Genomic DNA, 15,556 nt, shown 5'->3' with positions numbered 1-15,556 from the left:
AAAGCAGCGACAGTCAGCCTGGTCTCTGTCAGTAGGTATCCGGGCATAAATTCCCACTTGGTAGTCTGCACAAGCTGGCTTTTTTGCCCTACTAACCATTTTTGGACTTGCCACTTCTTCTTTCACACATTCTGACTTGAGGCACAACAGAGGCAGTTCAGCACATCACAGCCCAAGGGACAATTTCCTTTGTTGTTCAGGAAGAATTTTGTTAGTTTGCTTAATATATGGTCCCTCATTCTCACTGAGATTCTAGTGGATTACACAGTTTAAAAGGCAGCGCAGTCATAGAACCATAGAGTTGGAAGGGACCACCAGGGTCATCTAGCCCAACCCTGCACAATGCAGGAAATTCACAACTACCTCCCCCCCACACACACACACCCAGTGACCCATGCTCCATGCCCTCCCTCTCATGATCCGCCTAAGATAATAAAATCAGCATTGCTGACAGATGGCCATCTAGCCTCTGATTGAAAACTTCCACGGAAGGACCACTTATCACCTCCCAAGGAAACCTGTTCCACTGAGGAACCACTCTAACTGTTAGAAAATTCTTCCTAATATCTAGACGGAAACTCTTTTGATTTAATTCCACCCCGTTGATTCTGGTCCAACCTTTTGGGGCAACAGTCAAAACAGTATAATACATACCGTCAATACAAAAAAACAGATTACAAAATGAAGAGACTGCAAAAACAACAGTATAATACATACAACGAATGGAGAAATAGAATAGGGTTACAAAATGGGAGAACATGGCAGTAAAAACAGTCTTAATTCATAGTCACAAATTTCCACAGATGTTAAAATTACAACTCTGTTTCCTTTTCCATCTCATCAAAAATTGAGTGTTTACTATAGTTTATCTAGCATTTTATTTTTCTGTATACCGTAAGTGAATGAACATTTTTAGCGGCCTTGTCTTACTCTGTCACCCCCCAGGGGAGGCCTTCATTAGCTTTGTCATATTTGTTAACAAGCAATTGGCAGGAGATTGCTGGAGCTTTTACCATACCGAGCAATTTGGGATCTGTTCGGTTATTTGTCAATGTTTGAATTGCCACCGTAAGCTGATGCATGATTGAGGACCCAAAGTTTCCTGAGTCTCTCAGCTGCCTTCCAAAGTCGTTGAACTGTGAAGAGCTGCAAGACTTCAGACTCGCCACCCACATTTCTGTCAAGCTTCTCCCTTCAACTCCTCCAGTGCAGGGCTGCTGAGAGCTGCCCCACTCCAGAACCCAAACAGAAATTCTCTCTGCCTTCCCATGTCACCTGTGCATCATGAGGAAAACAAATCTCAAGTCTTTTTTAGCTCCACTGGACTCCTTGGATGACCAGGGCCCCTGGAATTTTATCTCCCTAGTTTCCTCCTAAGAGCCCCGTGGTGCAGAGTGGTGAGTTGCAGTACTGCAGTCCAAGCTATGCTCACGACCTGAGTTCGATCCCGATGGAAGTCGGTTTCAGGTAGCTGGTTCAAGGTTGACTCTGCCATCCTTCCAAGGTCAGAAAATGAGCACCTAGCTTCCTGGGGATAAAGTGTAGATGACTGGGGAAGGCAATGGCAAACCACCCCATAAACATAATCTGCCTAGTAAACGTTGGGATGTGACATCACCCCATGGGTCAGGAATGACCCAGTGCATGCACAGGGGACTACCTTTACCTAGTTTCCTCCTATCCCTGACCTGGATAGTGCCAGGCTAGCCTGATCTCGTCAGATCTCAGAAGCTAGGCTGGGTCAGTCCTGGTCAGTACTTGGATGGCGGGCAACGGCAAACCACCTCCAAACATCTTCTGCCTTGAAAACTCTACGGAGTCGCCATAAGTCAGCTGTGACTTGACGACACACACACACACAAAGTTCCCTCCTCTCCTGAAGATCTCTGGGGGCAGGGAAAACCAGGAGACTTGACATAAGAGTAATGTTTGATATCTCCAGGAGCTGTATGCAGTTTGCAAGCTGCAGTTTGGCAACTGCAGGTACTTGAGATTAGCAAACAGCAGGAGGAGAGGAGTGGCACACGGCTGTCTTCCAGACACCGTTTCTGTAACTCAAGATTCACATCTCTGTAGGAACTGCTCAGCCCTGTGCAGTTAATATGAGGGCAGATCAGATAGCTCACTGGCCCTCATAATCCACACACACACCCCATTGCTCAGACATGTAACAGTCTGGTTTTGTGAAAAGAGGCCTGGAGAAGCTGGAGCTAACCAGACTAGAACGCCATTTGATTCATGTTCTTGAATAAGGCTGTTTGCCCAGGAGTAAGAATGCATATCCTAACCTGGATAGCCCCAGGCTAGCCTGCTCTTACCCGATCTCAGTAGCTAAGCAGATTATGAAACCCGGACAAGTATTTGGATGGGAGACCTCCAAGGAATACCAGGGGCATAACACAGAGGCAGGCAATGGCAAACCACCTCTGAACATCTCTTGCCTTGAAAACCCCACTGGGGGTTGCCATAAGTCAGAGGTGACATGAGAGCAAAAAACATAAATGAATATAACCCTGATCTGGAGGGCCCAGGCTAGCCTGATCTCATAAAATTTCAGATGCTTTGAAGGGTCAGCCCTGGTAAGTACTTGACTGGGAGACCACCAAGGACGTCCAGAGTTGCTACACAGAGGCAGGCAAAGGCAAACCACCTCTGAACATCTCTTGCCTTGAAAACTCGGTCACTGTAAGTCATCTGTGACTTGATGGCCCATTCCACCACCACCAGTAGTGCATATACACGACCCCTGCTGAACTGGCCAGCCCAAGTGTACTGTCACATCTCAGTGGCATTGCCAATGTTGGTTATGTTTGCCACAGGAGAACAAGAACCATGCTCAGGTAGGCTTAGGGTCCTAAGGGGACAGGTGTAGGGATGCCCTGGTGATGAAAGAACAGGGTACATTTGGTGGCACACTAAGACTTGAAGGAGGCTGACACCAGGTGCTTGCTTGCTGCTCAGAAGCTTAGGTGGAGCTGAGAGAGTTGGAAGAGAACTGAGACTAGCCCAAGGTCACCCAAGCAGACTTCATGTGCGGAATCGAACCCAGTTCTCCAAATTAGAGTCTGCTGCTCTTAACCACTGCACCACGCTGGCAAAGAGGCTGGACCTAGCACAAGACTATGTCTCCTCCTCTGAAGCAGGTGCATATTAATAGGGACAGTTTTTTTAGTATGGCTCTATGTAGAGATACTGACCTTTGGAGAGTGCAGATTAAGGCACCTGTTTAAAAAAACTCTTGTTCTCTAGTATCTTGCCGTACGTAGTAGAGCCGTACTCATCCTCCCTATGCAGTTCAGTTGACTGATCACCAGACACAGATTGCTGCAGGGCCAACTTTGAACGCTGGTGTGCTTGGGCACGCCCCCAACTCCTTCGCCGTTGCTGGCAGAAAAGTGAAAAAGTCCAAAAATGTCAGTATTAAAAGCCAACCAGCCAAATGGCCAGCGCTGAGCCATTGGCTCTCTGGGTACCTATGCAGAATCCTACATTTCAAAGACCAGCTTTGCATTGCTGAGAAAAAAAGGGGGCGCACCTCTGCTCTCATTTCTCTTCTGTGTGTTCTGGTGCTCAGCAGAGAGACCCCTCACAGGCCGAGCCTGGTACCAGCTCCACTTTGCATAACTTCCTGGACAGATAAAAGAACACCTGTACCGTGGGCAGCCAGTGGCAGCTCCTTAAGACGTCTGTCACCTTGCTTGAATTTAAGAGCGGATGCTGTTTTGCTTGTGTGTTCGAACAGCTGTGGTGAGAGGTCTGGAGGCTCCTGTGGGGAAGAGGAATTCCCATAGGCTTTTGACTGCTTCATGGGGGCTTGCCGGGCTGATAAGATTGACTCTAATTTTTTTTCTGTCTGTTTTCCCTTCCTGCTCACACTCTGGACAGGACAATCTCTGTTCCCCTTCTGACATTCTCCAGCTAAACCTCAGCGTTAAAAGGACAGTAGAATCTCTCCTTTCTCTGGGAGCAGATTCAGAAGAAACCCCTCTTATCTCCCTTTCCACACAGATTTGCGGCTTTGCGGCATTTTACTGTGCTCTGATGCTAATTCTCTGTGTATTCTACCGCTGGGTCTTTTTCCTCTAGCTGACACTCTGAGGTGCTGCGGACTCACTCCAGCTCTTCCAAGTGGTTGGTAAACAATCTGTGTTCCAGCGGGGAATTTTGTTTCTGTCTGTTCTCATGGATTCTACCGGCGGCCCTCAAGTGTCACATGGGAAGGGCTCTGCAGAAAACTCTGTCTCTGAAAATGAGCTAACGTTTGCTGTTAACTAAGTAATCCTAAGGGTCTGCAATGCTTTGTGATTTTAAACACACACAAAATCAACCCTACAGTGTGGTGTTGGAATAATTTAGCAAATCTAAAAAAATGTAGATATTTAATTGCACAGTTTAGGATATTTTTGTAGAACAGGAAATCGGCCTTTGCCCCTCCTTAGTGTGAGGGGGGTGGAGACGTTAGTTGGAGTTATGGGATAGTGAGTGATAGAGGGAGCCAGGATACGGCATCGACAAAGGGGATTCTGCATCCTGGACCATCAAGCTTTCCGCATATTAGACCTCCTTTGGTATCTTCCGAACACAACAGTCCGAAGCTTTTTCAGGTTTTCTCCACAGTCGCTCGAAACAAAAAGTGGAGATCGCTCAGGGTTCTTCAGAGACCTCAAGCCTCTGCATCAGGGGCCTTATTTTTGCACAAACCGTAGTGTCATCCTGGCCATCTTGATTCAAAAGACACCTCTGTGCCTGCAGAGCACCACTCTACCGTCCTTGCAAAGTGGGCCATGTCTTCTGGTGGACTGTGAAACCGCAGTTTGCTGGAGGCCGGGCAGATGATCCGCTGCCCGTGCAAACAGCCCTCTGTGTTTAGAGGAGGGACCCTGTGGCTTTTCCACTTCTCATGGCTTTTCCAGTCGCTGAGGAGAGTCCATTTTGTTTGTGAGTCCTCTCCTCTGACGTTGCCATGGTCCTGGCATCCAATCGCTTGTGTCTGGAGCATCTGTCCTGGCTCTCAACATTGCTCTTTGCCCACATTTCCCTACCTGTAAACTGGGCGACTGTTTATGAATTTTTTTAGTTTATTTTCTGTTGACAACATTATGCCAAGCAATATGCACATATGTAGCAGCCTACAGAAAGCTGGGCAGTTACCGTTACAGGGCTGTGGAATATTTTCTCCGTGAAAGAAAAGTAGGCCTGGTACACCCAGCCTGTTCTGCAGGCACCCACCTTGGAAAGGAAGGAAAGTCGGGGGTCGGAAAAATCCCTGAACCTGCTGAAGGCCAGCCGCGGGAAGCCTCTGGCTCCTGAGTCAAGAGAATTGAGAGGGCAGTGGAGGTGCAGAGCCCTGGCGGGAATGGCTGGCTCCACTTTTGAGTGCAACCGTGATGCAATCTTTGTTTGCATTAAAACCATGTCAATGGAAAATGAGCCAAGCAGAAAGAGGGGTCCTTTCCCTCCCTCTTTGCTTGCTTTGCTGGTTTCTTTGCCAGGTGTTTTCAGCATAAGGGGCACACTCCACAACGGGATCCCCCACTTGAAGCTTGGAGTGGTGAAGACCGTTCTGCCGCCTCATTCTCTTGGCATGCGTAAACTAGGCCAGAGATTTTGCCGGGCTCATCTCCCCCCCACAGCTGATTTCTGCTGCCATGAGAGCTAGAAACGTGGATTTTCTTTTTAAATTGAGGCTGAGGTTCTCAAGGCGCTGAATTCTTCTGAAACCAAATCCCCCTCCTTATGAGAGTGTAATCACTCCTGTGTGATAAACCCAGGCCTGCCTAAGGGTATGTGAAGTGCTTTTAACAGCACTAAGGCGAATGCGTGTTGGCCGGTTTAGACAACAGCCTCTTCGTTGGAGGCTGGGGGAGGTATGCTTGTAGCCAGTCTTCTCTGAGGCTCTTTACCTTGCAGAATGACATCGTATTTATTTAATTACTCATTTATTTATCTCTTATACCTAAAGTTGCCAACCTCCAGGTGGTGGCAGAAGATCTGCTATTACAACTGATCTCCAGCCAAGAGATCAGATCACCCGGAGAAAATGGCCGCTTTGGCAATTGGACTCCATGGCATTGAAGTCCCTCCCTCCCCAAACTCCACCTCAGGCTCCGTCCCAAAAAACTCCCGCCGGTGGCGAAGAGGGACTTGGCAATCCTACTTATACCCCGCCTTGTTCCCCCATGGGGACCCAAAGCGGTTTGCATCATTTTCCTCTCTTCCATTTTACCCTCACAACAACCCTGAGAGGTACATGGTTGGCCCAGGGTCACCCAGCACGAGTGGGAATTCAAATCTGGGTATCCCAGATCCTAGTCCAACACTCTAAACAATACACCACACTGACTTTCTTGATTCTGCACAGTTTGCAACTCAGGTACCGTCCCAGTTAAAGTGTCAGCCTTTCCAGCTTGCCCATGTGTTGTGCATTTGCTTTTTCTCAGGGAGACCTTTACTCTTAAAGTCTTAAAGCACAAACTTCTACCTTCTTGTTTCGGGCAGGTGTGGTTGGAAGGGCAGCCATGTTGGCTTTGCCTTTGGTCACTGGGGCAAGCTTTTGAGGACTTGCCCCTTCTGTTCTGACCTGGTTTTCTGGAATCCAAAGCTAAGAAGAGCAGAGAACAGGTGGGATTGTCTGTTTTTGTGTTTGAAGAACTTGGATGCTGGCATGGCCGTAGCCTCGCACAATGGATGAATGACACAGGGCCCTCTCACAAACCACTCCTCTGTCCGAAAGTACGTGGGGAAGGTGAAGATGTGCAAGGAGGACCACGGAAGATGCAGGGGCGTCTTTATTCCAACCTTGCCACTTGCATCCCTTCCACGAATGCAGAGAACCTTATCTTGCTAATGGCAGCTGTTTTTTTCGCCTAGAGGAGTCTTCTGCTGACAGGAGAGGCTCTTTGAAGCAAGGAACTGGGTGCTACCTCTTACAAGGGAGAAGAGGGCTTGCTTGTAGCAGGGACCCCATGACTGTGACTTCTCTATGCCACATGGCAGCGTTACCGACAGGCTCTTCTGCACTTAATGCCTTCTGCTGCCAGGCCTTTGGGCCAACCTCTTGCTTTCTCAGTTGAGTGCCCTCCAAACGCCAGACGTGTGCTTGCAAGTCACAAAAAACTCTGCTCTGCCTTAGACTAGCCTGAGCTAATTCTGCTGATCTTTCCTTATTGATGATCCATTACTCTTGACACTGGGCCGTTTTTTAGTCTGGCTTTGTGGCCATACTCCGCGCAGACTTGTGGCCAAATGCTCAATTTGCCTTCCTTGGCCAGAATCTCTCTCTTTCCAGTGCACTAGAAGCCACCAGCTTATGCCTGTTGCTGCGTCTGGGAGCTGAGCCCAGCGCAGGAGGGAACCTGGAAGAAAACTATAGAATCATGGAATCATATAGTTGGAAGGGACCTCCAGGGTCATCTAGTCCAACGCCCTGCACAATGCAGGAAATTCACAACTACCTCCTCCCCATACCCACAGTGACCCCTACTCCATGTCCAAAAGATGGGGAAAACCCCTCCAGGATCCCTGACCAATCTGGCCTGGAGGAAAATTCCTTCCTGACCCCAGAGTGGCAATTGGCACTACCCTGGGCAGGTAAGAAAGGGCCACGAGAGCCAAACACTGACGCAAACCTTCCTGCCCTCCTTCTCATGATCTGCCTAAGTTCACAGAATCAGCATTGTTAAAGGCACCTGCTCCTATCAGAGCCGTACACACTGGGCCCTAGAAGAATTGAAATTCTGTGCCAAAGTCACATTTTCTGCAGACTAGAATAATGTCCTTCTGTTACAACTAGATTCGAGTCCAGTAGCACCTTAGATACTAACAAGATTTTGGGGGTAGCAGCGTTTGAGAGTCAAAACTCCTTTCATCCAATACCAAAAGCTGTGACTCTTGAAGCTTATGCCCCTAAAATCTTGTTGGTCTCTAAGGTGCTACTGGACTCATAGAATCATAAAGTTGGAAGGGACCACCAGGGTCATCTAGTCCAACCCCCTGCACAATGCATGAAATTAACATCTACCTCCCCCCACATCCCCAGTGACCCCAACCCTCCTGTTCCTTATTCACACACATCCCATTTCAACAGGAATTTCTCATCACACTTTCAAGTGTATCTTCACAGCTGTAAGGATTAGAAACCTTGGGTTTCTCAGGTGTCTGAATTCTAGGCGCATCCTGTCCTTTTTTCTGTGCTGTCCCAGAAATACAGCTTGCATATGCAGCCTGGCTTGCCGACTTTCTCTACCACTTAAGTAAGAATCAAACCGGCTTACAATCACCTTCCCTTCCCCTCCACACAACAGACACCCTGTGAGAGAGGTGGGGCTGAGAGAGTGTGACTAGCCCAAGGTCTCCCAGCTGGCTTCATGTGGAGGAGTGGGGAAACCAACCCGGTTCTCCAGATCAGACACCACCACTCCAAACCACTGCTCTTAACCACTACAACACGGTGGCTTTCAATCCTAGAGAAAGTGTCCTAGGGAGCTGTGCACCTTCAATCATTAAAAAGTAAAACAGAACCAGGCTTTCCCCTTTGGGGAAAGAACTAAATCTCCAAAATTTCTCTGCCATTCCTAATATTTGGATCAACAAACTCTCTTCTTGGCTTTTGCACAACAACAGCAAATTCAGTGCTGCTGAACGTGGCTTTTGTCTTGGATTTCTCGTCAGCCGCCCTCTCCTTGCAGAGCAACATCTCCAGCGCCTTCTTTAAACGTCTCCTCGGTGACCACTTTCCTTAGCCTGCCTTTCTTGGATCCCTTTTCCCCATCCTAGATGCCAGGTCTCTGGGGAGAAACGTTCTCCTCTGCCCTGGGTGTGGGGCCGGCAGGTGCTTAATGCCCATGCAAGCGGAGGTCTCTGTGACTGAGCTGCAGCCCAAGTCCAAATCCGGTGCTCGCCTGCCTGTAATCATCATCGCCTTGAGCTCTGCGCCAGATGATGAGGCAGGGCGTCGCCTGCAGCAGTTCATACCGCCTGTAAATGTCCATCACTCCAGCGTGTGTGAGTTTTTGCTGCTGTTCTACATGTATGAAGACACATGAAGCTGCCTTATCCTGAATTGGCCCCTTGGTCCATCAAGGTCAGTCTTGGCTACTCAGACTGGCAGTGGTTCTGCAGGATCTCAGGCTGAGGTTTTTCGCATCACCTAATGCCTGGTCCTTGTAACTGGAGATGCCAGGGATTGAACCTGGTATCTTCTGCGGGCCAAGGCCCCTCCCCATGAAGCTGCCTTTTGCTGAATCAGAGCATCCATCCATCAAAGTCAGTATTGTCTACTCAGTCTAGCAACAGCTCTCCAGGGTCTCAGGCAGAGGTTTTTCACCTACTGTCTGATCTTTTTAACTGAAGATGACGGGAATTGAACCTGGGACCCTCTGCATTCAAAGCAGAGGCTCTTCTGCTGAACCACAGCCCCTTGTGCACAGGTATGTGTATACATTGTCAATTCCGTCATCTCTTCTTTGAGCCCCAACACAGCTTGTTTATGGGACCTTCCTGAAAGTAAGAGAGGGATTTCAAGAGACAGAGGCTAATCAGAGGGGGAAAGGGTGTTCGTGCACACTCAGCTGGCAGGATTGGTCCTGAATTAGTCAAGGAACCAGAGCACCTCAGTCGTATGTGAATAAAAGTGTTCAGAAACACCATCCTTTGTGTATTTTTGAAAAGCTGTTTGTAAATGGAAATATTTTTAGGGATATTTTATAAGAAATGAGAGTGCTTGAGAGAGAATAATTTGGGCTGCACCACGCCGCAAATTTTTCTGAATTGTTTGTCGATTGGAGGGGGAAGAGGTTGCGGGGTGCATTTTGAAATGGAAGGTGCAAAACTTGCCATGCCCAGCCAAAGGCGGATGGAGAGGCGTGTTAAGCTGGATTCCCTCCTCATTCTTATGTTATGAAAACGCCTTGCTATTCTTGTAATGTACCAGCGTTTCCTGTACTCATTCTAACTCTAATTTCATCCATTAGGCCTTTTTTAGTATATTATATTTAGGAGGAAACACTCTTTATCTCTCTTCTTCAACCCCCCCTGCAATTTTCCTGTTATAATATCTGTGTGCGTGGGTGTGTATGTCTTTACACGAGTGTTCATTTCAATAAAGTTACTGTCCCAGAATCTGGCTGGTGTGTTACTGTACTCTAGTTGTCTCCTTGCTGTTTGCAGCATCAACTGGCAAGCAGTTCAAGGGTTAACTGAGCGCTGGAGGTGCTTGAAGGACTCCGCCGACCTGCATTGAGACGGCCCTTCTTTGGCATGTTGCTTTCGTGGACATGAAATACCAAACAATGTGTATGCAGGAAGGGGCGTGGTGGTTTAACTGTCATGTGGTTAACTTCGTTCGAGTCCAGTAACACCTTAGAGACCAACAAGATTTAGAATCATAGAATCATCAAGTTGGAAGGGACCACCAGGGCCATCTAGTCGAAGCCCCCTGCACAATGCAGGAAATTCACAACTACCTCCCTCCCACGCACACCCACAGTGACCATGCCCGGAAGATGGCCAAGATGCCCTCCCTCTCATCATTTGCTTAAGGTAATAGAATCAGCATTGCTGACAGATGGCCATCCAGTCTCTGCTTAAAAACCTCCAGAGAGGAGAGCTTACCACCTCCCGAGGAAGCCTGTTCCACTGAGGAACCGCTCTAACTGTTAGAAAATTCTTTCTAATGTCTAGATGGAAACTCTTTTGATTTAATTTCAACCCGTTGGTTCAGGTCCGACCTTCTGGGACAACAGAAAACACAGCAGAGCATAAGCTTTCGAGAGTCAGAGTTCCCTTCGTCAGATACTTTGAGTGTTGACTCCCAGAAATCTTGTTGGTCTCCAAGGTGCTGCTGGACTTGAATCTAAATGTTCTACTGCAGACCAACGCAGCTCCTCACCCGAAACTATGGTTAATTTCAGTTGTTATAAAAGCAACATCCTGGGGTGGAGGCAAGAAAATAATCGTGGTGTTGACGTGGAGAGAATCTGTTGCAAACCAGAGTGGATTTTCTTGTGCTTCTATAGTCTTTAGTGGTTTTTTGGCCATTCAATTTTTTATGCGTTCGGGGCATCTGCAGCAGCGAAGGCAGCTTAAGAACGGCCCTGTTCGGTATCCTCTTTTGAGGGGTTTGAACAATTCGAAACTGCCTCATACCAAGTCAGACCCTCTGTCCCTCTCGAGAGAGAGGTGCTGGGTCACTGTGTACCAGCAGCTCCTCAAGGTCTCAGCCAAAGGAACGTTCCCAGTCTTGTTGGCAAAATTTCTTTTTTCCCCAACTGATGGTACCAGGGATTGGCCCTAACCTGGACGGCCCGGGCTAGCCCGACCTCATCAGATCTTGGAAGCTAAGCAGGTTCAGCCCTGGTTAGTACTTGGATAGGAGACCACCAAGGAAGTCCAGGGTTGCTGTGCAGAGGCAGGCAATGGCCAAACCACCTGTGCTCATCCCTCGCCTTGACCTGGACCGCTCAGGCTAGGTTGATCTTGTCAGATCTCAGAAGCTAAGCAAGGTCAGCCCTGGTTAGTACTTAAATGGACCATCAACGAAGTGCTGGGTCTCTACGCAGAGGCAGGCAACGGCAAACCACCTCTGTTCGGCCTTAAAAAAAACCTACGGGGTCGACATAAGCCTGCTGTGACTTGATAGCACTTTTCCTTCACACCAGGGATTGAACCTGGGACCTTCTGCATGCAGAGCGGGGGCTCTACCACTCAGCCATGACCTCTCTCCATACCGTTCCTCCTTACGTTTGTTTAATTTGGCTTTCATTTTTTGTGTGTGCGTGTGTGTGCTTCATTATTTTTAGTTTTCATCCCCCTTTTTTTCTTTATGTCTGTTGTGTTTTCCCATGTAGGAGCGGTTATGTTTGCCTCTGCATATTTTAGAAGAGAGAGGGTTGACGCGGGTGGCAGAGACTGTGCAGGCACTGCTGGAGCGGGCCCCCCCAAAACAGCAGCCGCAGCAGCAGCACCATTCAGCTGCTGTGTAGCCATCCTGGGGGGCCTCGTTCCTTTTTCCTTGGCCGAGCAGAAGAACTCCAGGACTTGACCGCTCGCTGGTGGCTCGTGTCCAGACACAGGCAACGTGGTGATCGGAGGAGAAAATCAATATCCGGGATTCCTGATGGGAATAATTTGCTTTGTTTCTCCACTTGGGGGGGTGGGAGGTCAGAAAGGTTCCCATAGATAGATCTGTCCAACTGTTTTTTGTTCTGTGTAAAGTGAGTTTTGCTGGGGAGGGAGCAGGGAGGGGTTTCGCTGGCTGTCAGCTTAGTTTTTAAATATGACCACAGCGGGACTGGGATGTGTGAGAAACCTGAGATTCCCAGTATGTGCCATTCGCATCAGAAATGCTGACTTGCTGCGCTCTCCTTTGCTTTAACGAGACTCGCACCCAGGACACATCTGGCAAACTGAACCTTCTGTGAACAGCGCTTCTGAACCTGACCAATACCTATCGTTACCTGGTTGTTTTATGGCTTCAGCATCACACAGGGTTCTTCGTCATGGGGAACCTTCCTCTGGCATTCTGAGTCCCGGATGAAGGACGCCCATCTTGGTGTGGCTCCATCATAAATAGCAGGGAGATTCTGAAGGGGGCAGATGACCGTTTTTGTTTCTAGTACTGACTACTGGATCCTCCTGTCGCTGCCTTTTTCTTTCGGAGCCCCCCAGAACCTGCAGCCTCTGCCTGTGGGGGCCTGGCACTTTGCACTCAGACAGCGACTTAGGGTTAGTGGTAGGTGTGCCATGTAGCTGGCTGACTGGCAGGCCAGCTCCAACGGGATGTTGGATTTTGCCTTGCCGGCTTCAGAGTTTGACCAAGCCCCAGAAACGTTTTGTTAAATGGAGAACAAAGTGGGCTGTTGAAGAAAGCGCAGGCCTCTCCGTGTTGAAGGTAATAAAATTCCCTTTTAGGAAGAACAGTTGGGGTGGGGCAGGGCAGACTGTATATACGTGTGTGTGTGTTTCACATCCAGATTTTCCATATATGCATTCCTCCGCCCCGCATCCTTTCCCTTCATCATTTCCCTCCTCTGTGTGTGTATGGGTTTTTGTTTTTTTTAAAGCTGCTCAAAATATGCAACTGAGGCTAAGAACCAGGTCGGTGCTCTTTTGAAAAGGTAAGAGGAATTGCGATGCCTGCAAATGAGGCAGGATCGGGCCCCACCTGCAACGTCCTGAGTCTGCCTGCCCCCCATCCCTGCTTCGCATTCCAGATTGGGGGTGGGCACTGCTCTTTCTTTCCAGCAAGGTGTTGCTGCTTGTGGGGGTGGGAATTCTGCAGCATCATCTAGCTTTGTGAAGCACATTTTAGGCACACTCAGAAACAGTCCTCGTACTGTCAAGAGCCTTCTGGGACTGAGAGCTGTGAGGATGGGAAGTCGTGTTTTCCCTCCCGCCGCTGTCCACACGGAAGACCGCGCTGGGCTGGCTCTGCAAGCCACTCCCTTGGGTTGGTTAAGGGAACGGTGCTTTCCAAGGGGCTGGCGAAGCCGTGTTCAACCCCCCAAAGTTCCTTTGCAGAATAGCAAAGAAGGCCCACTTCTCTGCTCGTGTAGCGTAGCCAGCTGAAGCGGCCGGATGTCTTCGGCCAGCCCTTGGCATGACGCTGCTGTTGTGTTGAGTTGAGGAATGTGCAGGGAAGGCACTGCTGAGCCACTCTCGAGAACCCTTGCGAAGGAAGCTAGAGCACTCAGGTGTTTCTTGAGTTTGGGCATCTGCTGATAAACCAAGAAAGGTCAAGATTCTGTGAGCAATAGTATGAGGAGGAGGTAAGAGAAGTGCTTAGCTGAAATGTTGAGGCCGCTGACTAGAGAGTCTACGAATAAAATCCTGGGCTTCGCTGCAGTCTTCCTCTTGCAGCCCTGGGGAATCAGAGCATGGGTTTGCCTTGTGCCAGCCCCTCCTTGTTTCACTAAGAGCTGGGTGGTAGCGTCTGGATCCCTTCCCCCACCCCATTGCTTGGTTTTTATTTTGAGACCCCTCGTGGGGGTATTTGCCTTGCCCAGCTCTTGTGTCAGTGCAGATTGCTTTATCTTTGTATTGACGACTTAGAAGACACATGAAGAATATTTTATGGGAAAACAGTAGCATGCAATGAAAATAGGTTTTATTTATCCGTGGCCGCTTCTGGCTCTGCAAATGCAGGTTCTGGTACCAGCCTGTGGGCACTTTCACACATGCTGAATAATGGACGTGCAATCTGCTTTGCAGCTGGATTTCACTGTGTGAAACGGCAGAATCCACTTGCAAACAATCCCTAAAGGGCATTGAAAATGCATTGTTCAGTGTCTTTGAAAGCATCCCTTTCACAGGGCTGTGCACAGTGTTTTGTGCGTGGGGTTTGCAGGCCAGAAGCCACTCTTGAAGGATCGCAGTAAATGTAGTGGAGTAATTGAAGGCCGTCTCCCTGTTTCCTCCAAAAGGTCGTCTTTCCCCTTTGTGACTCAGACAACAAAACCAAGTTCTCCATAGGTTTTTGAAGGGCTGCAACGGCATCCTTGTGACCTCTTGTGGTGTAGGATGTTTAGTTCCAGAGCTGTAGTGCCTGACATGCACCTCCCTGTCACTGTCTCCCCTTCACCAACTCGCAGTGACCTGTTTAACGCACCTCTCGGAGTCTGTTATTTATTTAAGCAAGGGCTTGTGGATGGAAGCAAAATCCGCAATGATTCAGGAAGGTTAATTCCCTTGCCTGCCCACCCCACCCTAAATATTACTGTTTGGGGGATTCTTCCCCATCACCAATGAACGGGAAGCTTATCGCCACATGCTGTAAACCCGTTGCCATCACAACCGAAGGTGTATGTGTTCATCAGTGTCAATCCCGGGTTTGCTTAAGCAATATGGCCTGCGGGTTGTGTGAAGCCGGAAAGACTGGTATGGAGGCCCTTCTGGCATGCAGTCATGCATGCAGTTCAACTTCCAGGAACGCGAACATACACGCTCGAGTAGCGGTGTCTCCCGCCCTGACCAGCACCTGTTCAGTTCAGCAGGCATGGAGCAAAAGATGTGCCTACTTTAGAAGAAGGCAGGGAAAGTGCTACATTTTGTGGCCATTTCAGTTTGATGCTTCATGTTTTCATGACAACGAAGCCTCGAACAAAAGCAAGAAAGAAATCTGTCCCTTTTCAACTAGCGGTTTATTTTAATGTACTATACCAAAAAACAAAACAAAAACCCCACCCACTTGAGTTTTCTGTTACACGTTTAAATGGCTTGGGAATTTTTGTGTGTGTTTATATTTATGTGCAATTTTCCTTGTATTTACTGAAAAGTTTTTAAAGAAAATTGTATAGAATTCTATTTTGTGTCCTGAAGCAACAATAGCTGATTGTCCCTCTCCTTCTGGTGAATATTGGGGGCGGGGAGGGAAGGGACCCACACTCTGGACCTTGTGCTTGCTGTTAGGTTTATTATAAACCCTTTCCCCGTCCCCAAACAATCAGGCAACTCAGGATAGTCTGAGAATCAGCAATATTCATCCAGGTAGTTTTCAGCTCAGAACTGACATTATTCAAGGTACCTCGCTTGCTTAACTCAGTCCCCGTTTCCTCCTGCA

General features: G+C 48.5%; 1 protein-coding gene across 1 annotated transcript in view; it reads left to right on the top strand.

Moving 5' to 3' along the window:
• The window catches only part of LRCH3 (leucine rich repeats and calponin homology domain containing 3), a 108,215-nt gene extending 96,234 nt beyond the window's left edge, over positions 1–11,981 (top strand). The window contains 1 exon segment of the mRNA XM_056849575.1: positions 11,847–11,981. Within this exon segment, the coding sequence (XP_056705553.1) occupies positions 11,847–11,981 (135 nt within the window).
• Positions 11,982–15,556: the final 3,575 nt, after the last annotated feature.

This window comes from Euleptes europaea, chromosome 5 (genome assembly GCF_029931775.1).
Source record: "Euleptes europaea isolate rEulEur1 chromosome 5, rEulEur1.hap1, whole genome shotgun sequence".
Classification (NCBI taxonomy): domain Eukaryota; kingdom Metazoa; phylum Chordata; class Lepidosauria; order Squamata; family Sphaerodactylidae; genus Euleptes; species Euleptes europaea.
This window is presented reverse-complemented; position numbering and strand designations above follow the sequence as displayed.